The sequence below is a fragment of the Carcharodon carcharias genome, chromosome 20 (genome assembly GCF_017639515.1).
Source record: "Carcharodon carcharias isolate sCarCar2 chromosome 20, sCarCar2.pri, whole genome shotgun sequence".
NCBI classification, from domain to species: Eukaryota; Metazoa; Chordata; class Chondrichthyes; order Lamniformes; family Lamnidae; genus Carcharodon; species Carcharodon carcharias.
Genome location: NC_054486.1, coordinates 60,264,564 through 60,291,219, shown reverse-complemented (window position 1 = coordinate 60,291,219; position 26,656 = coordinate 60,264,564). Strand labels below are relative to the sequence as shown.

The following is a 26,656-nucleotide window of genomic DNA, read 5'->3' as shown; positions in this document are numbered from 1 at the left end:
CAAATGCAGCAAGACCTGGACAGTATCCAGGCTTGGGCTGACAAGTGGCAAGTAACATTCGTGCCACACAAGTGCCAGGCAATGACCATCTCCAAGAGAGAATCTAACTATCGCCCCTTGACATTCAATGACATTACCATTGCTGAAACTTCCACCATCAACATCCTGGGAGTTACCATTGACCAAAACTGAACTGGAGTAGCCAGATAAATACTGTGGCTACAAGAGCAGATCAGAAGCTAGAAATCCTGTGGCAAGTAACTCACCACCTGACTCCCCAAAGCCTGTCCACCATCTCCAAGCCAGAAGTCAGAAGTGTGATGGAATACTCTCCACTTGCCTGGATGAATGCAGGTTCAACAACACTCAAGAAGCTTGCGACCATCTAGGGCAAAGCAGCCCACTTGATTGGCATGCCATCCACAAACATTCACTCCCTCCACCACTGATGTATAGGGGCAGCAGCGTGTGCCATTTACAAGATGCACTGCAGGAACCCCCCTTAGGCAGCACCTTTCAAACCCACGATCACTATCATCCAGAAGGACAAGGGCAGCAAATAGATGGGAACACCATTACCTGGAAGTTTCCTTCCAAGTCACTCACCATCCTGACTTGGAAATATATCACCATTCCTTCACTGCCACTGGGTCAAAATCCTGGAGCTCCCTTCCTAACAGCACAGTGGCTGTAGCTACACCACATGGACTGCAGCAGTTCAAGAAGGCAGCTCAGCAACCACCTTCTCAAAGGGCAGTTAGGGATGGGCAATAAATGTTGGCCTAGCCAGCAATCCCCACATCCTGTAAATGAATAATGAAATAACTTACACCAAATCTTTAAAACAGCCAAACTGCATTGACAATAGGATATAGAAAATACATTTTCAAATTCCTTTTTTCTTGTTCTTTGCATTCAGTTAGTGGATGAGTCACACTTGGAACTTGTATGTCCTATTAGTCCAACAATATAGCTCACTTTAAAATTGGAAAGTAAATGGAACCAGCCAGTCAGCACAGATAGGCACAAGAAAAGTCAACAGCTCAGAAGGCTGATTATTGTCCAAACATCATTAAACACAAAAATTGTGATTTTTGCAACTTAATATGTAATAGTTTTTCTTGTGTAATGGGCTATTGAACACAATGATCATTATCTTTAAATATTTCACTGAGTAACTGAAACGAATTCCAGAGACTTCGTTTTACAATAGGCTGAGCTTAATGTATAAATAATAAATAAATGTTTTTTTACAATGTAGAATTTTATGCTAAATCTGAAAAAATTACATTTTTATTTCTAGAATTTGTCAGTGAATATTACTGCTTAGTAAAGATCTCCTGCAGCTTCCCCTTTTGCAATATTTTTCTATTGTTAAAAAATAAAAACATCAGTTGTTGGCATCCAAACAGCCTGTGACAATAAAGAAATAAGACTGGCCAGTCTTCGAGTTGCATTCGAAACCAAGTGGAATAATTTTTACGAGTCCCACACTATAAACTCTAAAAAGCGCCCCCCATTCATAAATATAATAAAAATGGCTAAAATTCCACAAGGCTGTCACAACGTAAGTGTGAACAAAACTCAATTTTCTATAATTCCTGAAGTAGGATTTGTGACCACTCACCTGCTGTCATGAACAGATGGGATAATTTAGGATAATTTTCTAGTTACATGTCCTCTGATGTGGCACCTTTGAGCCATTGTATGTGCTGCATACAATGTTAACATCTACACTTCATACAGTTAATTGGCCGATCTGAAGATATATTCAGTAGTTTGTTACCAATTAAAAGGGTGCCATCACACTAGTTCTGACACAATGGAATAAAATCACTCCTTGGGAAAACCAAGAAAAGCTCTCTTTACATTCTCAGTTCAAACTCCTCTAACTACAACAGTAGATTGTAGCTATGGTATAAAGCATCTACTGTACCACAAATTTTTTAAAGTACTTTTGGAAGTATAAAAAATCTTAACTGTATTTATAAGACAGTGGCATAAAGTGTCATTGTATCTCTGATCATGTATGCTCAACAAGACATTTGTTTAGATAAACTGAAACCATACAGCCTAGAAATTATTACGTCACCCCTGTTTTACAGATAGAAAACACATACCCAATTGTTCAAAATGGCAGGCTTAGACACCTTCAATACACTCTGGAAGTGTGCCACTGCCATATTGCTATAGGTTCCTTCATGGCGACCAGGTTGTACATGCTGTGGTCAGTATCTTCTGACAGTTGGTAGCCAAACCAGTGGGTCCTTAAAATATCCAGTAAGGTGAGTCTGTTTATTTGAACTTACCTTATCATAGAATGGGAAGGAGCTGGACTGCTCCTTTCAGCTCCACACTACATTTCTGGGTCACTGTCGACCAATTCCCACAGTTGCCTCCTCCCCATGGCCTACTTTTATGAACTCGCCGGCCAACACTGGTACTCCCTGAGACCAGTGCAATGGCAAGTTGTTTTGGCTAATGAGATACCCAATAATAGATCCTGTAAAGATGCCCTGACATGTAGCACTTGATTACACTGTCCTAGAATGGTTTCTCAGAAGTATACATATGTAATATCAATGATTAGTTGTTGCACAGTGAAGAATTATCCAAATGGAAAGTGTCCACTTCTGGCAGAACATCACCAAATTAAGTCCACACAAGGCAATGTGAGTGAGTGTTTTTGTGTAATCTGCCTTTAAGAGACAATATAATGCATTTTCTAAAATCTCTTTCCCATTAACATCTGATTGAAGTGCTAAATGAGAGTACAAGACTCTTCTTTAGAAGAATAAGGGGAGCCAATACCAGACTTTCTAAAAACGACTCTTCAGTTTTATGTCCCTTATACTCACAATTACAAGGGTGTTTGTGAAAATGTATGAGAGGATCCACAGCAATTGCTCTGCTTTCCCTTTCCGTAATGGAAAAATGATTTATTCGAGCATACAATTTATGGTTCAAACTGTTTTGGATTTTTGTAGTATGTTGTTCTTGATATTATGGTCTCCAAGTTGCATAAAATGAGAAGTACAGATTGAGTTAAAGGGGAAATTATTCAAATTAATATAATTGCAATATGTGCATTAACGTTAGCTTGATAATGTTATGCCATAAATTATCTGAACCTTTAAAAAAAACCTCTGAATTACCATAGTTGGTGCCCTGAAGAAATAATTCTGTAGTGATGTATACCATGAATTCTGTAACGCCAATTAAAGATTTTCAGACTGGACAAATGGACTGTATGGTCCTTTCCAGGTCTTTATAGGTTCTCTAGATCTGAAAGTCTATAATAAAAGTCTCCAGCTCTAAGAGCCTTTGTACCATTTCCCCACTCTGAGAAAAATGAGTTCTTCAGAATAAAGAGTTAACATTGAAAGAGGCAATGTTTACAGGCAACTTCAGATTTACTACTTTCTCTTCATACCTGGCATCATAATAAAGATCCCCTGCACAGTGCAACTGGTGTATTTTGTTTCAAGCTGTTACTTTAAATTATTCTTTTTTTTTTTACTTTCTATATGGTGAAGTGTGGGAGTCTAACCTGGCCAGATCATTTAGAAGGATAATTGCTTGGCAATGTTCTTATTTGTCTCTAAGATATTTAGTTTACCTTGGTATGGCCAACTGAACAATCTGATACTCTTTTGAGTAAATCCGTTTCCATCCTGAACAATCTGATGCTGCAGTTATTACATGTCAATGCCAGTATGTAATTATAATCCTCCACAGCTGGAGAAGCTGGGTGGAAGCCAGCAACTTCTTCCTTACCATTTGGAGGTGACCTTGGGTCCAGTAATTCTTAGCCAGGATTTTGAAGTAAAATGAAACTAACCACAAGAATCAAAAATAGTCTCATTCTACTGCATAAATATGTCAATTAGGGCTTCCACTGGAGATCCTGCTACAGGTTTCACTAGCTTACTGTTTTATACTTCATGTAAGCAGTTAATGGAAGGAGATGGCTCCATGAAAATCCCCATCTTCAACAATGATACTGTCCAGCATGTGAGCGTAAAAAAGACTGACACAGTCGCAACCACCTTCATGCAGAAGTGCCCAGTGAATGATCCATCTGGACCTTTTGCTGAGGCTCCCAACATCAGATTCCTGTCTTCAGTCAAATCTGTTCACTTATTGTGATATCAGGCAATGATTGAGCGCATTGGATACAGCAAAGGTTGTGGGCCTTAACACCATCCCAACTTTAGTGACAAAGACTTATACATTAGAACTAACTGCGCCCTTAACCAAGCTGTTCCAGTACATAACACTGGTATCTACGCAACAAAGCAGAAAATTGCCCAGGTACAACCTGCACACAAAAAGCAGAATAAATCCAGTCCAGCCAAGTGCTGACCATCAGCCCACTCTCAATCATCAATAAAGTGATGGAAAGTGTCATCAACAATGCTTTCAAGCTCTACTTATTCACCAATAACCCGCTCACTGCTGCTCAGTTTCGGTTCTGTCAGAATCACTTGGCTCTGGACCTTGGTCCAAACATGGAAAAAGGAGGTGAATTCCAAAGGGTAAGTGTGATTGCCTTTGACATCAAGGCAACGTTTGACCAAGTGTGGCATCACAGAGCCCTGGTAAAACTGAAGTCAATCAGAATCAGGAGGAAACTCTTCATGTTGGAGTCATATTTAATACAAAGGAATAGGTTGTGGTTGTTGGAGGCCATTCATCTCAGCCTGGAACACAGCAATTCTTCAGGGCAGTGGTCAAGGCCCAACCAGCTTCATGCTGCTTCATAATTGACCTTCACAATGCTGTAAGGTCACAAATGGGGATGTTCATTAATAATTGCATAGGCCAGAATTTTCCTGTCGGTGATTTGGGGGCAGGGCCTACTCACCGATGGGAAAAAGACGCGGGATGACATCGGGAGGAACCCCTGACCTCATCCCGGTCCCTTTAAATTTTCAGGAAGGCGGGCGGACAGCCATTGACAGGGTAATTAAAGTAATTAAAGGCCCTACCTGTCCAACATTAAGGCCAGCAGGCTTCTGATAAAACATGAAACCTCATCTACTGGTGGGATGAGGTTTCATGTCTGTTTTTAAAAACTTTAATAAACGTAATGTAATATTTATTAACATACCCTATCTCGTGTGACATTGTCACATGAGGGGGACATGTTAATAATATTTATATTTTTATTTTTCTATTTTTTAAGTTTTGTACACTGTCATTAATCTCCCTGAGACAGCACTTAGTCTCAGGGAGCAGTGCACACTTTTGTGCGCAGGCGTGAAAGAGCGAACCTTGACAGCTGGGGATTCCCTCCCCCCCTGCACAGGAAGCGTATAGCGCTTCCCATCAGGCAGGCCGCTGGGCAGGCCTTAATTGGCCCGCCCACTCAAAATGGTGGCGGGCCCATTTCGGCAGCAGGGGTTGGCTGTCTGCCCACCGCCAAGCCAGTAGGGCCCGCATGCCCACCAAGGACAAAATTCTGCCCATAGTGTTCAGTTCCATTCCTCAGAAACTGAAGCCGCCCGGGCCTGTATACAGCAAGACCTAGACAGCATTCAGGCTTGACAAGTGGCAAGTAACATTTGTGCCACACAACTGCCAGGTCAGATCCTCGACTTGAAACATATCACTCTCCACAGATGCTGCCCAATCTGCTGAATATTTACAGCATTTTAGTTTTCATGCCAGCAATGACCACCTTCAACAAGAGAGAGCCCAACCAATTCCCCTTAACAATAATGGCTTTACCATTGTTGACCCCCCCCCCAACATCAGCATTCTGAGTGGGATTATCACTGACCAGAAACATAACTGGACCAGCCACATAAATACTGCAGCTGCACGAGCAGGTCGGAGGCTGGATATTCTGTGACTCACCTCCTGACTCCCCAAAGCCTGTAAGGTATAAGTCAGGAATGTGATGGCATACTCTCCATTTGCCTGGATTTTTGCAGCTCCAACAACATTCAAGAAGCTCACCACATTTTCTCTCAGCCAATTAGCAATGGTCAATAAATATTGGTGTGAGGGGGCTAAGACCTCACACTGTATATTTTTATTAAATATACATAGATATGTTCATCACTATTTCTAAAATTTTAAAAACTGAACAAAGACACTTAAAATGGCTGAAACTGTATCTGCCTGTGACCCTGGAACAAAACTTGGCAGTTTTAGAAAATCCCACACTTCATTACCTCTGAGGAGCCACTAACCACCCCCTGTGGACTGTACAGCCCAACTTCAAAGAGAGCTATACAAAGGCCATCTGCATTTAATAACCCAGCCTGGCCAGAAGGAGATAGATCATTTACGAAGACAAAGACCTCTAATGGCTAAGACATTTGACAGTCGTTGGAATCCAGACAATGGATACACATACTTTGTCAAAGGTAGTGGAGAGGTGGGAGTCATGTGACATGGGCCTCTGGTTTGTGGAACAAGTAATATTGCCTTGCTGAACTGGAAAACTCAGTCTGCTGTTTACCATATGACTAGCAGTCTCATGGAAAAGGAAAAAAATAAAAGCAAAAAACTGCAGATGCTGGAAATCCAAAACAAAAACAAATATCTGGAAAAACTCAGCAGATCTGACAGCATCTGCGGAGAGGAACACAGTTAACATTTCGAGTCCGCTTGACTCTTCAACAGAACTAAGGAAAAATAATCTATTTGCTGTCAGACCTGCTGAGTTTTTCCAGGTATTTCTGTTTTTGTCATAGAAAAGGAATTCTGCGCAGACTAAACACCTGGCCCCAACTACACTGCATCTGCTGAAAATTCTGTACCATTGCCTACAAGACTGATTCATCTCTGTGCGCCTATCATTTTGTGAAATCCACACTGCCAGAAAAGTTAATTCTACAATATCAGTTTTCAGCCCGCCGACCTCAGTGAATGAATACCTCATTGGACTTTGATTCTGGACTCTGAAACGCCCAAGAATCAATGTTTAGTTTCTCTCTACTCTTTGTATTGTAAAACCTTCTTTTCTCAATCCCTTTCTATACTGTTTGAGTGTGGAGGCAACATTGTGACTCTCCTTTCGCAGTTTGAATGTGTGCAATACACTAACCCTTTGAGTTCATCCTATCTCAAGTTTGCTGTGGGGTTATTAATAGAAATTGGATCACACCAAAACCAAGGGGTTGGGAAATATGCTACCGCTGATAAAGAGGGAAACAAATCGAAACACCTTTCTCTTTACAGATAAGTGGTGAAAGGGAAAATTAGTGCTGTTTTAATTAACCCCCTGCCTATGCATAATAATTGGCCTTGCCAGAAATGCCAACAGCCCATGAATATATAAATAAAAAGAAATGTAAGTGTTATTCTGAACATACAAAATCTGAAATAAGAATATTTTCAGAAGTACTTTGTGTGGTTTGCTTTTCCCTGTACAATATGCTTATGCAAAACGATCTTTTTGCTTGATCGGGGTAACATGTGTACATGGCAATCTTATTCACTATGTTGGATTTATGAAACTGTCAGATGTTTCAGATTTCGGTGAGTATTGTGGTATTACTAAACTCTCTTGAACCACATCCAAGAGTTCTAAATATATGCAGTTAACCAAAATGTGCCATGAAAACTTCCTTACAGCATCGAGGGTGACATATTTCAAAAAGAACTGCCAACCATGGCACTTCAAGTGAACCCTGATGAATTCAACCTGCAATAAATATTGACTTATGGTGTTGCTTTACTGCTGACATGTGGTATTCTCTGGTTGTATTGGGATGGGAAGATCGTAAATCAGACAAGCAGCTTAATGTATATGTCTGGAAGAGATTGAACGTAGGCTCTTTAGAATTGGATTGTTACATTGGGAAGATTACTTTATGGTTGGTTTGTGCTACTCTTGAACATAAGTTATATTTAGACACATTACCATTCTGGGAATTCCTGAAAATACCAGTCAGATTTTCTATTTGTAGGCTCAGCAGTTGGTGATTTTGTGGAAAATGTAATGCAGCCTTTAAAAATGCAACCCAGTTTCACACTTCAGTATCAGACTACTGGACAAGATGGTAAGGAAGGAATAGTGCTTGGTTCTCATGAATTTATCCCTTGTTGTGGTGTCTTTGATGAACGGATCGCAGGAGACTCAGGTACAGGTTACGATCATTTATTCGAGCAATTGCAAGGAGAGCACCATCTCAATGCAGCTTGAGACAGTACACTGCTAAACTACAAGTGTTCATCATATTTATACATTATTGGTCAGGTACAAGAACAGTTCCCAGATTTCGAACTTGTCAACATATAGGTTTACATTAAACAGACAAGTCTCTGGTACAAAGGTACATGCATCATCTGGCCCCACCTACACCCAGGCAGTGACCTGCCTTCCTATCTAAGCTGGGACCATCTGATCTTCCCCTATCCGTCGAAGAGCACACTTAATCTATGTTATTGCCATTCTCTGACTCCAGTCTAACTCCTCTATCATATTTACATTCTTCTTCGTCCAATATGGCCTTGCTGATGCTCACAAGCCCTGAGAATATGCAAGGTTCAGCATTCTCTCTGTCCCAGCCTGAACTTTAAATGTTAACTACTTAGCAATTGTGGTTTTGCATTCTGGGATATTTTAAGTCAAGTCCCTTGACCATTACTGTATTCTTTTATTACCCCCTAACACCCTCAAGTCACTTCATGCATGTCTCATCTTTCTTTTCAAGAACATGTCTGCAGTTGGACCATCTGCACTAAGCAGCCAGACAAGGCAGCATGGCACATTGCCAACCCAGAGAAGAACAAACTAGAGCTTTAAGAACTCAGGTCTCCAAGTTTTCCTGGAGAAAACTGAAGTCCAGAGGGACAGACCCCTGGGCATTTGTGCCAGCAAGCCAGAGGGAGATGGCAATGTGCCATCTCTCTCGCAATCACCCTTTCCCCACTAGGGTTGCAGATCAATGCCAAAACAAATTCTACCACCTTGGTGGGGCAAGCAAGATAATGTGCCATGAAGTCCACCTTTTCTTCCATCTCCCAGCCTGGGCACCCTATACTTCCCAAAGCAACACTTACATATTTAATAGAATACAATACATTCCAGTAATGTGGTGGTCTAGAGGGAGGAGGGGGGCAGGGGTGATGGCTCTATACTTGGTAACTTGCATTATCGGTACCCAGCTTCCCCAAGAACAATTACTCACAAACACAATGTTTAAAGACCTTCCTCCATTTTAACACACTCATACCCTTATTTCTTACTGTGTTTCCCCCTTGTTACAAGGCACAAACTTCTCTACCACTCGCCTTACTCTCATTTACTTTATCTTCTTACGGTAGTCAGGGCTGGTTCAACCACTAGGCAAACCAGGCGGTCACATAAGGCACCAAAAATTTGAGAAGTGGCAAAAAACTGAACTGAAACTACATAGAACTTTAAAATGACATAAGCAACTTTCCACAATGACCGAAGTTTCCACAGATGGCATCATGCCATTGTTACTCATACCATTTTTAAACTCTATGTACTTTCAGTTCAGTCTGAAACTCTGGAATTTTCTGAAGCATCTCTTCCATGGCCCATCCACCCATCCTTGCACATTCTCGTTAAACCTTCAATGACAGCAACCCCATCCCCTCCATGCTCACTGACTGCCCAATGGCAACAGCTTCCTCTTTTCCTGCTCCACACCTAGCCCAGGCGCTTGCTGTCTGATCCTCCAATCACAGCCTCATGTTTCCCCCTTGTGCCCACTGATCATCCAAATAGCTTTCTCTTTTCTTGCCCCCTCCCACACGTGCTCACTGACCCTCTAATTACTTCAGTTTCCTACCTTTCCCGCAATCCTGTGTACCGTTCTCTACTGCTGCCCATCCTTTTTCCATTTCGTTGGTTTTAAATAGTTGTTTGGTAGTACAAAACTTGAGTATTACTGAAAAAAGAGATATTTTTTGTCAAAGCTTTTTGTCTTGCACTCATCAGGACAATTCGCAAGAATACCAAATGTAAAGAGAACAACAATTTATAGTATGTGTGAAGAGTGCTGATTAGTTGGCAAGTGGATGCTGATTGGTCGGGGGCGTTGCCAGGAAGAATGCACCAGTTGCTGGTGACTGACAGGTAACTGCAAAGCATTGTTTTAAAATTTAAACCAGGCAGCTTAACACTGATTGGCAAGGCATTGCCCTGAGGAATAAGTCAGTGAATAGCCATCATTTATTTTGTTTAGCTGAAACAGGCACAATATTTGTACATGTTCTTTCTGTCTGCAAAGAACAGGGCCCTGTTTATTAATATATGTATCTTCCAGTAAACACAAATGCATCACACTGATAATGTGCCCGACTGACAATCTTAAATTGGTTGTCAGCATATTTGCCACCAACAGGACGCTGCTGTCAAGCCAAGAAGACATTCTGCCTATCACACAAATGAATAATGTGGTATATGAATTTCAGTGCCAGTGTGATGCTAGGTACATAGGTCATACAACCCAAAAACTGGCAGATTGTATCAAACAGCATGTCCCAGCTGCTGTTTGCAACGGGCAAGGCACAGACTGTACCCAACCGCGCTTGCAGAATTAAAAATAGTGTATTTAGTGCATTACATATGATTCCATGAATGAGCAATATCTGCTAAATAATAAAAATTACGCTGACAACCAATTTAAATTGTTGGGCTCGCAGTGTGGCACATTTGCCATTTGCCAACTAATCTGCACTCTCTTCTCATAAGAATTGTTATTCCCTTTATATTTGGTATTCTTGCAAACTGTCCTGATGAGTGCAAGACGAAAAACTTCAACAATAAAATGCACTGGATTTAATGCTCAGCTGCTCATGGTTGCCCTTCAGCCCAATAAGCCATTCAGCGATCTGCTGCAGGACTTCACACTCCTCTGCTCTGCAGCTCAAAGTCAAGTAACTGCCTTTGAAATGAGAGAGATCTGAGATTAATAAAAGGTGGAACAGGGAAATGGGAAAGCAGAGGGGAGGGGGTTTCACCTGACAGACTGAGATAAGGAATGAGAGTGTAGAGTGAGCTTCCTCTCTCAGACCAAAACCAGCGAGCCCTTACAGGTCACGTGGCATCATGGCAGATAGAGACAGAAAAAAACTGTCTGAAGGAACACAATTTTGTAAATGGAAGGTTGAAAAGGAAAAAGAACAAGCGAAGCAAGAAGGTTCCTTTTTGAAGTATCTTTGTCCACAATATCAAGATGAAGGTGGCTGTGGCTCAAATGATCAACTTGAGACCAAAGCTGAGGCGACAGTTTAGCCTACAGTCTCACAAGTCAAAGTGGAGTTTAAGGAACATAATCTGAACATAGAAGATTAAACAAATGAAGTCTGCAGGATCAGGGTTTGAAAGGATGTGGGCCTGCCACCAGTTTGAACTATGGTGACTCTGCTACCTGGCCCGAATGCGATGGTTGCGTGTGATAAATCCTGGTGATCATAGGCAAGAACAAATTTGGTAGTTCAATTTCATTAGAGATGGTAATCAAAGAAAATTCTCAACAAACCATGACAAAAGGATACCTGCGAATGGAGAAGAAATGCACTGTCAGTGGCTACAGCATTCCAGTTAAGGGATTGGTGTTTTGTTTCTGTTGCAACCTATTTACCAGTAACACAATTGGCGCATCATCACTTTTTTCTGGTAAAGGTTCAAAGGATTGGAAAAACATGTCTTCAATTCTAGCAGCACACGAGAGAAGCAGGGGACATTTGGAGAACTCTCAAAAGTGGAAAGAACTTGAACTGAGATTGTAAAACTATTGGTGAAGAATATTTGCACGTCATGAGAGAAGGAGAAAATATTGGCAGCAAATCTTAGAATGACTGATCACTTTAGTGAGAGTTCTTGGTATGCTAAATCTGGCCTATCCTGAACACACGAAAATCTTCACACTTCTGATAAGGGGACCTTCTTAAAATTTGCAGAATACCTAGCTTTGTTTGACCACTTATGGGTGAGCATCTTTGTAAGATAAAAGACAATGAGACACATGTACACTACCTCAGGAAAGATATACAGAATGAACTGATTCGGCTTTTATCTAACCCCATCAAAGAAAAAAATCCTAATATCTACTCATGCTGTCAAGTACATTTCAATCATTCTAGATTGTACAGCAGATGTAGGCACGTTGAACAAATTGCTATGATCATTCATTTGGTGGACGTAGATTCAGACACTGATAATTGTGAGCCTGTATACATAAAAGAACATTTCTTCGAATCTGCACCACTAAAGGTGCCAATTGGTGCTGGTATGACAGTCATGATCCTTTACCAGATACAAGAGGTATCACTGCCTATTGAAAACTTACATGGGCAACACTATGATAAAGGAAGCAATATGAATGGGAATGAAAACAGTGTGCAACAAAGAATTTTGGGTGTTAATCCATGAGCCTTGTTTTTTTTCCTGCAGTGCTCATTCTTTGAATTTGGTCATTAATAGTGCTGCGAATTGTCACTTGGAGGCAACTGCTTTCCTTGACCTAAGATGCATGTCAGCGTCACTGTGAAGCAGACCAGGAGGAGGGTGAAGCAGGTCAGCACCTCTGCAGAGAGACTGGGAGCAGTGTGAAGTGGGTCAGCATCACTGGAAGTGCATCAGGTGGTGTATTCAGAAGAATGGTCTTCCTCAGGGAAGCGTGCTTGCACCGCTGCTGTACAACATCTACACGAATTACCAAACTATAGATGATGTCATACGCCGTTTTATATATGCTGATGACTTATGTGTCACTGCCCAAAGCACTGATTTTAACACCGTAGAGAAAACGCTTTCTGAGACCTTGGAGGGACTAACATCCTACTATGAAGAAAACCACCTTCGTGCAAACCCATCAAAGACACAAGTTTGTGCATTCCATCTCAGAAACCATGAAGCCAAATGCCAGCTTAAAGTAACCTGGTGTGGAGCAACACTGACGCATTGCAAGAATCCTATCTACTTAGGATCACCCTTGACAGATGCCTCACCTTCAAGAACCACATCGAAAAGACAAAGGCAAAAGTGAGCACATGAAACAACATCCTTAATAAGCTCACTAACACAAAATGGGAAGCAGGCTCGAAAACATTGCAAACCAGTGCACTTGCTCTTTGCTATTCCACTGCCGAATACTCCTGCCCTGCATGGGAAAGATCTACTCATGCTAAGAAGATGGATGACATTCTGAATGCAAGCTGACAACTTATCACAGGTTGTTTAAAACCAACAAACACCAACAGCTTATATATCCTGGTGGGTTTTGCTCCCCCTGATATAAGAAGAAAGGTAGCCAACAAGAAAGAGCGACTCCATCAAACATCAAATGACAGGCACCCTCTACATGGTCATACACCTACACCCAGCCACCTAAAGGCAAGGGAGAACTTCATGAACAGTGTTGTTCCATTACGATCAACCCCATCTGAAGCCCGCATCGCCTTGTGGAAAGACCGGCTCGCCAGTCTCAAACAACCTCCAGCAATGGAAATTCTACCAGAAGAAAGCCTTCCCCTCGGAGCTAATTGCAACTGGGCAACTTGGAAGTGCCTTAACAGACTTAGGACTGGTGTGGATCGTTCAAAGGTGTCACTAAGCAAATGGGGATATACAACCAGCCCGACAACTTGTGAATGTGGAACTGAGCCACAGACTATGCAACATCTCCTGCAAGGCCTATCGCTAGAGGAATCCCGCACTGTTGTAGATCTTGCCGAATTCAACAACAAGGCGCAAAAATATGTCCAGTTCTGGCTGGGCCATGTATAGACTGTCTGTGGACACGATAAGAAGACTATGATGAGACCTGGAAGAGTTTGAAGCGGGCCAGCATCACTGTGAAGCAGACCGGAAGGAGTGTGAAAGGGGGCGGTATGGCAGTATTGATTAAAGACAGCATTGCAGTGCTGGAGACAGAGGGTTCAAGGTCAGAATCTATTTGGCTAGAGCTAAGGAACAAAAAAGGTGCAATTACACTGCTCAGTGTAGTTTATAGGTCACCAACTTGTGGAAAGGATGTAGAGGCCCAAATTTGCAAAGAAATTATAGAGACGTGCAAGAATTATAGAGTAGTTATAATGGGGGACTTTAATTAACAAAAAAAGCGGGATTGTCGTGGTATAAAGGGCAGAGAGGGGCAAGAGTTCCTGCGTGTACCAGAAAATTTTCTACAGCAGTGTGTTTACAGTCTAAGGAGAGGGGAGACACTGTTGGACATGGTTCTTGGGAATGAGGTGGATCAAATATCAGTAGGACAACATTTAAGGGACAGTGAAGCCCAACACAAACTGGAGGAACAGCACCTCATCTTCCAACTAGGCACTTTACAGTCTTCCGGACTGAATATTGAATTAAACAACTCTAAATCTTGAACTCCCTCCTCCATCCCCACCCCCTTTCCGTTTCTTCCCCCTTCCTTTAGTTTTTTCCAATAATTTATATAGATTTTTCTTTTCCCACCTATTTCCATTATTTATAAATCTTCTATGCCCTGCTAGTCTTTCCACCCCACCCCCACTAGAGCTGTACCTTGAGTGTCCTGCCATCCATTCTTAATTAGCACATTCGTTTAGATAATATCACCACCTTCAACACTTCTTTGTTCTTTTGTCTGTGACATCTTTTGATTATCTGCTCCCATCACTGCTTGCATTTCCCTACAACCACATCACCCCCCACCACTTCTCTCCCCGCACCCCCCCCCCCACCACCACCACCACCACACACACACACACACACACACACACCCCCCCCCCCCCCACCCATGTCCTTTGGGCCCAGCAGGCCTGTGCAAGAGAAGAAAAATGATGTGAAAACCCTGGTCATGTGACTGGGTGCAGAGCACCATCGAGGATATGAGTCCCAGGCTGGGGACAGGAAGGGGGAGACAGAGAGAGGTCCCAAAAAGAAGAGTCCTAGTCAGGGGACAGGGCAGGGAGAGGTCCCAGTTCAGTTAATAAGAGAGTAGCAGAGAAACAGGCTCCAAACAGGAAAAGGGCTGCAGATAGCAGACTTTAAGTGAAGAGGGCTCAGGGGAAGATCCAAGATGGCAGCTGAAGGTTGGTGATTCCATGCTGCGGACCACTGGGACAAAGGTACCCCTTTGGAACAGTAGTGTTCTACTCAGCACAGCCAAAGAGCTAAACTTGTGAGTTGGTGCTTCAGTGCAGACTCAGGAAGCCAAGGGAATGGAATCTCGGGAGACAGAACTGAAACCCTGTGACGTGGGCCATTGTTGATGCTGTCCAAGTTGCAGCAAATTTTGGAGAAAATTCCCAGGTTACATCTTTGAAGCTGAAGATGGGAATTCCTCATGAGAGAGACAGTTTCAGTGAAATTGGTTAATTTTTGTCCGTTCAAAACCCATGGAATCTTGCGGCTTTATTCACTTAGTAAGTTTCTTGAATCTTAAACTTTGATAAACAAAACATTATTGGTCCCTAACCAGATCTTACCAACAACTTGGACGCCTGGCCAAGAATTATAACAGGTTTAGGTTGGCTATGGGAAAGGGCAAAGAACAACCTAGAATAAGAATAATTACCTGGGGGAAGCCAACTTCAGTGGGGTAAGATTGGATCTGGGCTGATAAATTGAAATCAAAGGTTGGCAGGAAAAATGGTAGCTGAACAATGGCTTACCTTTAAGATGAAATAGTTTGGGCACAGTCAAGGTATATTCCTTCAAAATAAAAAGCTAGTGTAAACAAATCCAGAGCTCCCTGGATGATGAAAGAAATAGAAATTAAGATGAAGAAGAAAAAGTGTGCTTATGACAGATGTCAGGTGGATAATACAATGGAGAATCAGGCTGAACGTAGAAGGTTCAGAGGGGAAGTGAAAAAGCAAATAAGAAAAGCAAAGAGGGAGAATGAAAAGAGACTGACAGCTAACATGAAAGGGAATCCCAAAGTCTTCTATAGGCATATAAATAGTAAAATAATGGTAAAAGGAGGAGTAGGTTTGAATAGGGATTAAAAAGGGAATTTACACATGGAGGCAGGGGGAATAGCAGAGGAATTACATGAATACTTTGCATCTGTCTTTACCAAGGAAGAAGATGCTACTTAAGCCATGGTGAAAGAGGAGATAATTGAGATACTATGAGGATTCAAAATTCATAGAGGAGGTATTAGATATGCTGTCCATACTTAAAAGTTGATGAAGCACCAGGACCGTATGAGATGCATCCAAGGATACTGAGGGAAGTTTAAGTGGAAATTACGGAGGCACTGGCCATAGTTTTAGACTCGGGGTGATTCCAGAAGACTGGAGAATTGCAAATGTTACATCCTTATTCAAAAATGGGTGTAAAGATATGCCTAGCAACTGTAGGCCAGTCAGTTTAAATTTGATGGTGGGCAAACTCCTGGAAACAATAATTCAGGACAAAATTAATAGTCACATGGATAAATGTGGATTAATTGGGAAAAGCCGGCATGGATTTATTAAGGGAAAACCATGTATCACTAACTTGCTGGGATGATGAGGGCAATGCTGTCGATGTGATGTACATGGACTTCCAAAAGCTTTTGATACAGTGCCACGCAACAGACTTGTGGGCAAAGTTAAAGCTCATGGAATAAAAGGGAAAATGGCAACATGGATACAAATTGGCTGGGTGACAGGAAACAGAGAGTAATGGTTAATGACCTAGACCTTGGTGTACAGTGCACAGTTTCAAAAACTGCAGATGCTCAAAAACTTGGAAGCATTGCAAACTATGAGGAAAATAATGTAGAAGTTCAAAAGGACATAGGCAAGTTGGTGGGATGGGTGACAGATGAAGTTCAATGCAGAGAAATGTAAAATGATTCATTTTGGTAGGGAGTATATGGAGAGACAATATAAAATAAAGGATAGAACTCTGAAGGGGGTCCAGGTGCAGAGGGACCTGGGCGTACTTTTACATGCATTTTGTAATCTGGAGCTCCAATTTTCTTTTCATCATTTGCTGAACAGGGATCGCTCCTGCTCTTACCACCTGCCTTTGGCATGTGTTGTCAGGATTTTCAGGTTGATGCTCAACTTGTTTTGGCCACGTTATGAACACACCTTTCACAGCCATCAAGTGATGGAATGGGACTTGAGCCCAGAGCTCCTGGCTTAGAGGCAGGGACACTAGCCACTGTGCCACAGGACCTGCTTGGGACCTGGGTGTATATGTACATAAATCACTGAAGGTAGCAGGACAGGTTGAGAGAGCAGTTAATAAAGCATACAGTATACTAGGCTTATGAGGCATAGAGTATATGAGCAAGGAGATTATGTTGAACTTGTATAAGACACTTGTTCAGTCTCAGCTGGAGAATTGCATCCAGTTCTGATTGCCCCACTTTAGGAAAGATGTGAAGGCATTGGAGGAAGTGTGGAAAAGATTCACAAGAATGGGTCCAGGGATGAGGAATGCAGTTCTGAAGATAGATTGGAGAATTTAGGGGCTATTTTCCTTGGAGAAGCAAAGGCTGAGAGGAGATTTGATAGAGGTATTCAAAATCATGAGGGGTCTGCAGAATGTAGATAGGGAAAATACTGTTCCCACTTGTGAAATGATCAAGAATGAGAGGACACAGATTTAAAGACATTAGTAAAAGAAGTAAAAGCGACATGAGGAAAACCTTTTTTCACGCAGCGAGTGGTTGGGGCCTAGAATGCACTGCCTGAGAATTTGGTGGAGGCAGGTTCAATCGAGGCATTCAAAAGGGAATTAAGACTGTTATCTGAAAAGGAAGAATGTGCAGGGTAACGGGCGGAAGGCAAGGGATTGGCACGTGGTGACTTGTTCATTGGGACAGCCGGTGCAGACACTACGGGCTGAATGGCCTCCTTCTGCGCTGTAATAATTCTATGATGGTACAACATGTTCATGTGTATTTCTCACCTTTAACACATTGTTGGAAAGTTCTAATGTGCGATATGCCTAATTTTACAGTGAAACCATTGAGTGAAACAAGGTGGGAAAGTCAAATTAATGCCTTGAAACCACTTTGCCATCAGCTATGATGCACTAATTGAAATCTCTGATGACACTACCCTAGCAGGATCATCTGGCAATGCCTCATAAGGTGATGCACAAGCTCTTAGGAAAGGCATTTCTAGTTTCAAGCTTGTGGTTTCTCTTACTTGTGGTATAACATCTTCTTTGAGATCAATATAATGAGAAAGGAATTTGACAAACATGATGCCATTAAGCAACTGAGAAAAACCAAGAAGTTTCTTGCAGACGACAGAAGTGATGAAGGGTTTGAGAAAACACAAGTAGATACATGTGAACTTGCTGAGGATTTGGAGATACTGACATGCTTTGAACAAGATCTGTCCATATTAGGAGAAAGAGGAAGCAGTTCACATGTGAAGCAAACGATGAGCCTATTCAGAGCCCCAAGGAAAAACTCAAAATGAACTTTTATTTTTCAGTCTTTGAGACAGCAATTGGTTGAAGAAAGATTCATGCAGATGCATAAATTAGTTCTTTGTTTGACTCGCTCTATAATGTCCAGTTTGTAGAATAGCATATGAAGGCAACTTCCCGGAACATTGCTTAAAGATAGAGGAAACTTTAGAACATGGGGACTCTAAAGATATTGATGCTTCAGGTTTGTACAGTGAATTGCGAACCATTACAAGACAAGTTCCAAAGCGTGCATCACCACAAGATGTATTGAACTTAGTATGCAAAAATAAACTGCGAGATAGGCCCAGACTTTTTCTCTGGGGTCTAGTGTGCAGAGACGGAACTATTCCCTGCTCTACGAACCCAAACTTTAAAAATGGCCACCGCGGCTAACTTTTGTTCCGGGTGGTTGGACTGGATTAGAAGTTGGCCCGCTGCCCCAGAACGTGTACAGAGACTGCCAGGTACAGAGGCAGACTGGGCGGAAGTCCTGCCCCAGAGTTCTGGCACTGTGTTGAATTTAATAAAAAAGATTGAAACAAAAAACAGCCTCACCCCCTCCACACACTCGTCATGTCTGATCCATGCCAACCTATGCCAATTCATGCCCCCCACCCAACTCCATGACCCCTAACCGCTATGCCAATCCATGTCCCTCTACCAACCCCCATGGTCCCCATACCCTTTCTAGTCCCCCACATCCCCATGGCTTTTTATAGCCCCTATGCCAATGTAGTGTCAGCTCATGCCCCCCACGACCCACACCCCCCACCCTTTGCCCTTAGCCCCTCCATGTCAACCCACCAAGACTCCTTTGACAATTCCTTGACAGCTTTGACAGTTCTTTGACAGTTTGATAGTTATTTGACAGCTTTGACAGTTCCTTGACAATTCTTTGACAGCTTTGACAACTTTGACTCTATTATATTGGCATCTTTCTGTTTGTTCTCCAGAATTATTATATTTTCCATTATCAAATTTTCTATTCCTCTAATTTTCCCATGACTCTCATGAGACCATTTCATCCCATGTAACTGTCTGTGTGAAATATCATCAGTATCAGCCAAGATGGCTGCTTCTCTGACCTTTGATGCTTGAAGCTTATCTAAATAACCTTTAATGGTACTGGAAAACTATTCTGGAATTCTTTCATAAGCATGATTTCCCTCACATTCTCAGAAGTTTTCTCTAACTTCAATGATCAAAACCATTGATTCCATAGCATTTCTTTCTCTCTTGCAAATTCTGCAAATGTCTGATTATGTTTCTTTCTTATGATCCTAAACTTCAATTGATAAGCTTCAGGGACACGCTCTTAAGCATTTAGTATTGCCTTTTTAACCACTTCATAGTCTGCAGATTGCTCCTCTGACAAGCTGGCATACGCAGTCATGGCTATACCCAACAGAACAATTTGTAACATTATAGTCCAAGCATCTTTTGGCCAATTCAATTCTACAGCTACCTTTTCAAGTGAGGTGAAATACCTTTCAACTCCATCCTCTGAAAACTTAGGCATGAAATGAAGATTTTTAGAAAAATCAAATTCCTCAGGGGAATGAGAATCATTCTCTGAACCACTACCTCCTCGTTCTTCTTTTATCCTAAGGTTTTCCCTAGCCAAGTTATGTAGTTTAAGCTCTCACTCTTTGAAACTCAAGCTCAAACTTTCGCATTTCCATTTCTTACAATCTTTCTTTTTCCTATTTCTCCAATTCAAGCCTTTTCATTTCAATGGGCGGAATCATCTCAGATTTGTACTAAGTGCGGTACCAGGTGGGTAAAATGATGTTTTCATGCCATATCGTCCAAACCCTGCCACATTAATTATGCGTTCCCAAAAACATGCCATTTCCATGGTGGGCAGGCTCCCATTCGCCTGTCTTGCCATCACCTCGCTACTTCATCACACCAGACACTATATTTAATGTCCAACCATGCCAACATCTCTCAGTGCTTCCAGCTCACGACTGCTGCAGGGAAGACAAGATAACCCCAAAAGGCAAAAACACTGCAGCCCCCAGGTTTAATGATGCATCTCTCAAGCACCTTTTGGACCCAGTGGAGGCCCACCATGTTGTCCTCTAGCCCCGCTCTGACCACAGAATGGGCAGCAACATCACCAATCCAGCTTGGGAGGCAGTGGCAGTGGTGGTCAGTTCCAATGCCCTGAAAAAGGGGACAGCCACCCAATGCTGCAAGGCGATGGATGATCTCATCCATTCTGCCAGGCTAAGTCACTCTTCTCATCACTTTCAATTCACAGATCCATCACACATCTACAGGGCCCTCACTCACTGCCAGTCCAAGGGACATCACCATTCACTCTCTCAAACTCACCATCACTGTCCTCATCCTGTCCACGGGACCACTCACCACCCACACATGCCTGGCATACTTATCATCTGACCTGGCAAGGCGTCTTGCTTATACTCTCTCCATCTCTGTTCATGCAGGACAAGCTGGCACACAACAGGAAGGAGAGATCGCAGACTGGTGCAGGATTGCCTAAAATGAAGGTCCTCACGATCTTTGAAAACAGCCATCTAGCTGGCCGGCGAGGATCTGGACCGTTCCTGTGCTGACGGTGAGGTCAGTGGTGCTCTACCAAGTGGGGATCCACCAGTGCAACATCCATCAGACAGCCATGCTGTGAGTAATGTGTCCTGTTTCACAGGCATGCACTAATTATCTCTCCTTGCTTCTGCAGGCACATCTACCAAACAGCTAACAGAATCCGTGACCCAGGGCCTGAAAATACCTCTGAAGAAGAATCTGAAGGCACCCTCCTTGAAGTCCCGTCACAACGCTCAACTTCCACCAGCGCAGAGACACACACTTCGGTAGGACCTAGCTTTAGAGTAGCCTTGGGATCACAATCTGGTGAGCACATCACACTGTCTGATCCACAGCAGGCTGCAGCAGTAGGGACTTCTCAGGTATCCACCACTGAGAGGACTGCTGGAGGCCAGACATTTGCTGAGTCCGAGTCATAAGACGAGCCTCTGAACTCAGTCATGTCACAGTTGCTGGAACTGCAAAGGCAAGCTCGGGAACATGAGGAAGGAATGTCCGCTGCACTCATCAGATTGCAAGGTACGACGGAGGAGTCCAGCTACCTTCAGGCCAAGGTGATAGCTCTGGCGTGTCGACGCACCAAGGTAGGATGGCAGCCTCCATGGATGCTTGGTCCAAGAGGTCGCCCCTGCACTACAGCGTGTGCTGAACTCCATCGTTGATGCCATAATTGGTCACCAACAGTGACTACGCAAGAGGAGTACAGGGCAGCTCAATCTCACTCCAGCTTCCCCTTCTCCTCAAGGAGTCAGCCACCTTGGGTGGATTAGCAGGTGCACACCCTGGGGCCATCCACTCAGGTGACTTGGGAGTGTCCAGCTCATCAGAATCCCCCTTCCTGTAACCCCAGCACTTCCAGCTCCACAGCTCAAGGAGGGTGCCACTGCCACACAGCAGGTCCCCAAAAGCAGGCCTGGGCCCTCCAAGTCTCGGCCTTCCAGGGGACACCCATCAAGGTCATCACAGACAGGGTGTAGCAGTCAGCAGGCTGCCTCCAACTCCACTGTGGATGCCTGGGGAGCATCAGATCGTAGCAGCAGGGTTTGGAAGGTTAAGAAGATGTAGTTGCATAGCCTCGGCAAGGGTGTTAATCACTTGTACACACTATTCACTATTGTAACTAAACTCCCAAGAATGTCTTCCTGCCTATGGCTCTTTGTTGTGATGAGTAATGTTTGTGTCACTCAGATGTGAAACCCTTCTGCACAAGATAAAGGCAGGTGTCTCAGTCCAGGTCCTCTTCCCTGTGCTTTGTGCAGCCTTCAGACCAAAATGATGGTCCAGCCTCACACTCCCTGGATACATTACTGATGTCTGCACCTCGACGGTGCCTTTCATTGCTGCCAGAATGTAGTGGGCAGGTGTCACAGAGTTCCGTCAATCTCTGTGTGTCCTGTCAGCATCGTTAAGGTAGGGCTGGCCCCCATCTCTTCAACATCTGTGACCAGTGATGCTGTGCTCCAGAAGGGCTCAGATGCTTAAGGCGACAAAGAATCAGTTGCATTTAAAGTTTTATGGCTGCGTCTCCATGATATGACCCTGATCACAGAGTGCAAGCAAGCTGCCCTTGGTCAGACAGGTGTCAGTCATTCTCAGAGGCTATGTGAAGATCCACGGAGTGTCCTCCCTGCATGTTGTCATCATCCTCCTGCAATCGAGCAACTATTAGGGCCTCCATTGCGTCTCCATGACAGGAGCATTATCATAGAGGGTATTCGCGCTGCCATAAGCCAAACTGGAGCCAAACATTCACAAATGCAATGTGAGGATCTTACAGTGTCTCCTCACTGCATGTCGTCATCATCCTCCACAATCTAGAAGCTATGAGGGCCTCCTGAGCCTGCCTGACTCGTCTGGCCAGCGAGAGGCCGTCATTGCTGTCATTGTCACCTTCGAGGATCTCCTCACCCTCATCACCGTCGACATCCTTTCATCAGAAGAGGCCTCCAGCTCCTCCTGCTCCTCCTCAGCCAGCTCCTCTCCCTGTTGCAGCGCCAGGTTGTAAAGGACGCAGCAGGCAACGATGAGGCAGGACACCATCTGTGGACTGTATTGCAGGGCTCCACCAGACCGGTCCAGGCACCGGAATCTCATTTTCAGCATCCCGATGGTTTACTCCACCAAGTTGTGAGTTACAGCATGAGCCTCGTTATACTTTTGCTCTGCTACTGTCTGAGGTTGCTGAACGGGTGGCATTAGCCACGGCCTCTGCGGGTAGCCCTTGTCCCCGAGGAGCCAACCCTGCAGCTTCTGTGGCTCCTGGAAGACATCAGGGATCGGTGACCGACTGAAAATGTAGGAGTCATGGACACTCCCTGGAAACCGTGCGCAGACCTGCAGGATGCATTTGTGGTGGTCGCACACCAGCTGCACACTCAGCTTGAACTATGGGGGAGGCTGGTCCAAACCGGGATGATGACATTGCAAAGGGCTGTGAGCGCCTCCAACAGTGACTGCTCCACGGCCAGCTTTAGCAAGGAGATTGTACAATGTACCCAGTCGTCCATCTGTTATACAGTTCACTAAAATGTTCATTTGTTTACAGTCTGTGCCCAAGAGGTGAAAAGCTCTGGAGCACTTGGCGGCACCTACATGCCTCTGCGTTGCTTGAGTGGACAGATAAGCTAGAGGCCCAACTCCACGCATATCAATGTGGCTGCGCCTGAACTGTGTCAGTTGCAGAGGAATGGTCACTTTCTACAATGTGTCCCTAATGCACGGCCACTTCCCTCGCCCACCCCACCCTGCTCATGCTTGTGCGCTACCTTCAACCACAGGGTAGCCTTTGCCTCCCACTAATGTGCCTCAACCTTGAAGTCCAACAGGCATCCCTCAAGAGCACTGCGCAACGCTACTGTGCACTCACCTCCCAGTTCCCCTCAAAGTGCAGCCAGCCAAGTGCATGCCTTTTACTTGCTGTTGTGAAACACATCGGTGTACAATCACACCGACGTTTCTGGCCGATCCAGCAGGAGTGGATAAGTCCGGCAGGCTGGCCTTATAATAATATGCTGAAGTATTACAATGAGGTTCCCAATGTCCAATGGCGGGAAACACAGCCCAGCATCGATGGGCTGAGCAGATGACTGCAAACTGGTTTCATGACATTGTGAAGCTGATTTTTGGCCTTCTCACCATATTGTCTGCTCACGCCATTGAACACACCTGATGCCAGTGGACACAGATGATTCTGCCCAATGTCTTTCATTTTCCTTTTCTTTATCTTTTTCCTTTCTTTCTAATTCAACCTTTTCATTTCTCTATCTTTTGCTGATTCTAGTTTTTTCATTTCTTTGTTTCTCTTTTTCTTCCAATTCAAATCTTTTCATCTCTCTTTTTCCTCCCTTCAAGTTTGTTCAGTTCCATTTCTTTTTCAAGTTGAAGTTTCTGCCTTTCTCTATCTCGTTCAAGCCCTTTCATTTGTAATTGATGTTTTACTACCTCTAGCTGTGACACATCAGTTTCAGGTATCTCCTCCTTTAATTTTAAATGCTGAGGAAGAATTTAAGCATATTAAACTTACGAAATTCTGCTTTTACTTCTACCTCCACTTTATCTGCTAACTCTCTCAGTTTAACCTTAGTTAAAGATTTCAAATAATCCACAGTTACAACTTCCACTCCCAGAAAAGTCTTTGCAACAGTCAAAGCCTATTTAATTACCAACCCGTGTATTACTTCACAGTAAATCCTGTTCCTATGCACAGTAACACCACCTCCACAAGCTCGTTCCATTAAGGATTTACAAATCCCACTTAAATTCAAGGATAAACTCCCACTTTGTTATGAACCAAACTGGTGATATTACTGGACAAGTCAGGTCCTATGGTGGAACTTGGCTTGATAGATCTTAACTTTTATTTTTTGTTTAGAAATGTGGGGAGTGGCTATTGAACAGAGTCACAGGAGTCAGCTGATGAACTTTTAACAAAAGAATAAAACATTTATTAAACAAGAAAAAATGAACTATGTTACACTACTCCTTCCCCTCAGCTATACCTTTACAGATATATTCAGGTTTGTAAGAATAACACAAATTGCAAAATTCATCTTATACTGTAATGTTCCCAGTAAGTGTAGAGTCCATGTAAATGAATAGACGAACTGTGGTCAGACACCCCACACTCTGAAACCAAGTGACCAAAGCAAATGCTTTGGGTTTCTCATCAACTGCCCCACCCAGATGCTTATCACATCGTGAGCCAACTGGTCTCACTGAAATCTGTCTCTATCCGAAAGGTTTCTTATCTCAACGCTGGAAGTACTCACCTTGGAATCTTTTTCCAAATGACGATTTCACTTGGACATCTTCAACAAAGATCCACCTCCACCAGTTTAAACTCTCCTTTTGATATTCTCCTTGTCTGGATCTCTACATGCATTCATACTTTACTCTCCACACAGACTCTCAAGTATTTGGCTGTGCAAAGCAAGGCACCACTACTTTACAGGCCCATAGTAAGGTCTCACCCATCTCCTTGGACCTTCTTGCCTCTTGCAAGCCCACCTTGCCATGATTCTGCTCCCCACAGCTTTGTCTTTTATCTTGGAGCCTTTTACTCTGCTCCTTACTTTCAATTCCAATGAACAGGACCAGTTCAGATTCCTGTTCTTTTCCCTTGACTTGATTATCTTCCTGGGACCATCTTCTGCCCTACTCCCTGGTTTTGGGACTTTTTACCTTTAGGAACTGTTCCCTGCAGCTCCCTTCCTGCCTGCTATGGCAGGTTCTGTGGAATGCTCTTACCAATTAAAATCAAACTGCTTTTCTGTTTCTCCCTGTGCGGGCCCCCTATTGCAAGGAACCAGTACAGTTTTCCTTACTTTGTGAAGCAGTGGTGCCTGGCGTTGCACAGCCAAATACCTGAGAGCCTGTGTGGAGAGTAAACCACTTCAAGGGTTGTAAAACCTCATTAAAATGCAGATACACAAACAGGGCTACAGAATTGCTGCTTCTATGTCCCAGAGAAAACTCTAAATGATACTAGACCCAGGTTTCACCCTTTTAACCCAAAATATATATATATATATACACATTAAACTTAAAGCCAAAGCTTATTCCTCACACAAATGAACAAATAGCTTACTTAAAACTATCTCTAGTTCCTAACAGACAGCTTGACAGTTCTTTGACAGCTTTGACTGTTCTTTGATGGCTTGACAGTTCCAATTATTTTATGCACTTTTTACGCAGAATCATGTTTACTTTTAACAATCCCAAAGGGTGTCTTACTTCTCCCAAAGGTGTCCCGGGACTATATCCAAAGGGGTACCTTACCTCTCCAAATGGGGTCCCTGGCTATCTGAACAAATCCACCAAGTTCAGTCCAGCTCTAATCTGTACACTCCTAGACTACCAAAATCCCACTCCAGTAGAGGCAAGCTGGTGAGTTAAATAGTCAGCTGCCTCTGTAAACCTCGCATGCACGAACCACTGCCTGAGTTCAGTCCCACTCCTGTGAAAATAGGAAGTGCTGTGTTCAGGGGTGGGACTTAGGATTCCAAGGCTCACCCACCATTTTCACCGCAATGGGGAGGTTCTCTGTCTTGGCAAAAATGTAGACCATAGTGTCCCCAATGTATTTATTGCTCTCCTCATCCTCTTGACCTTCCCTGTTTCTGATCAACTGGCTCACATGATACCATACTATGTATCATGTGAGCCATAATACACATAATAATATGCATTTCTTAATATCCTATGAAAAGTGTAGAACAAAAGAATGTACAAGCA

At 43.3% G+C, this 26,656-nt stretch overlaps 1 protein-coding gene across 2 annotated transcripts in view; it reads right to left on the bottom strand.

Annotated features, from left to right (window-relative positions):
- The window catches only part of slc35f4 (solute carrier family 35 member F4), a 253,416-nt gene that overhangs the window by 201,850 nt on the left and 24,910 nt on the right, over positions 1 to 26,656 (bottom strand). Inside the window, exon 2 of one of the 2 annotated variants that reach the window (XM_041215000.1) lies at positions 24,890 to 24,910. In XM_041215000.1, the coding sequence (XP_041070934.1) occupies positions 24,890 to 24,910 (21 nt within the window). Of the gene's footprint in view, positions 1 to 5,282; positions 5,304 to 24,889; positions 24,911 to 26,656 lie in introns of both variants that reach the window. The other variant, XM_041215001.1, reaches the window with a different exon arrangement.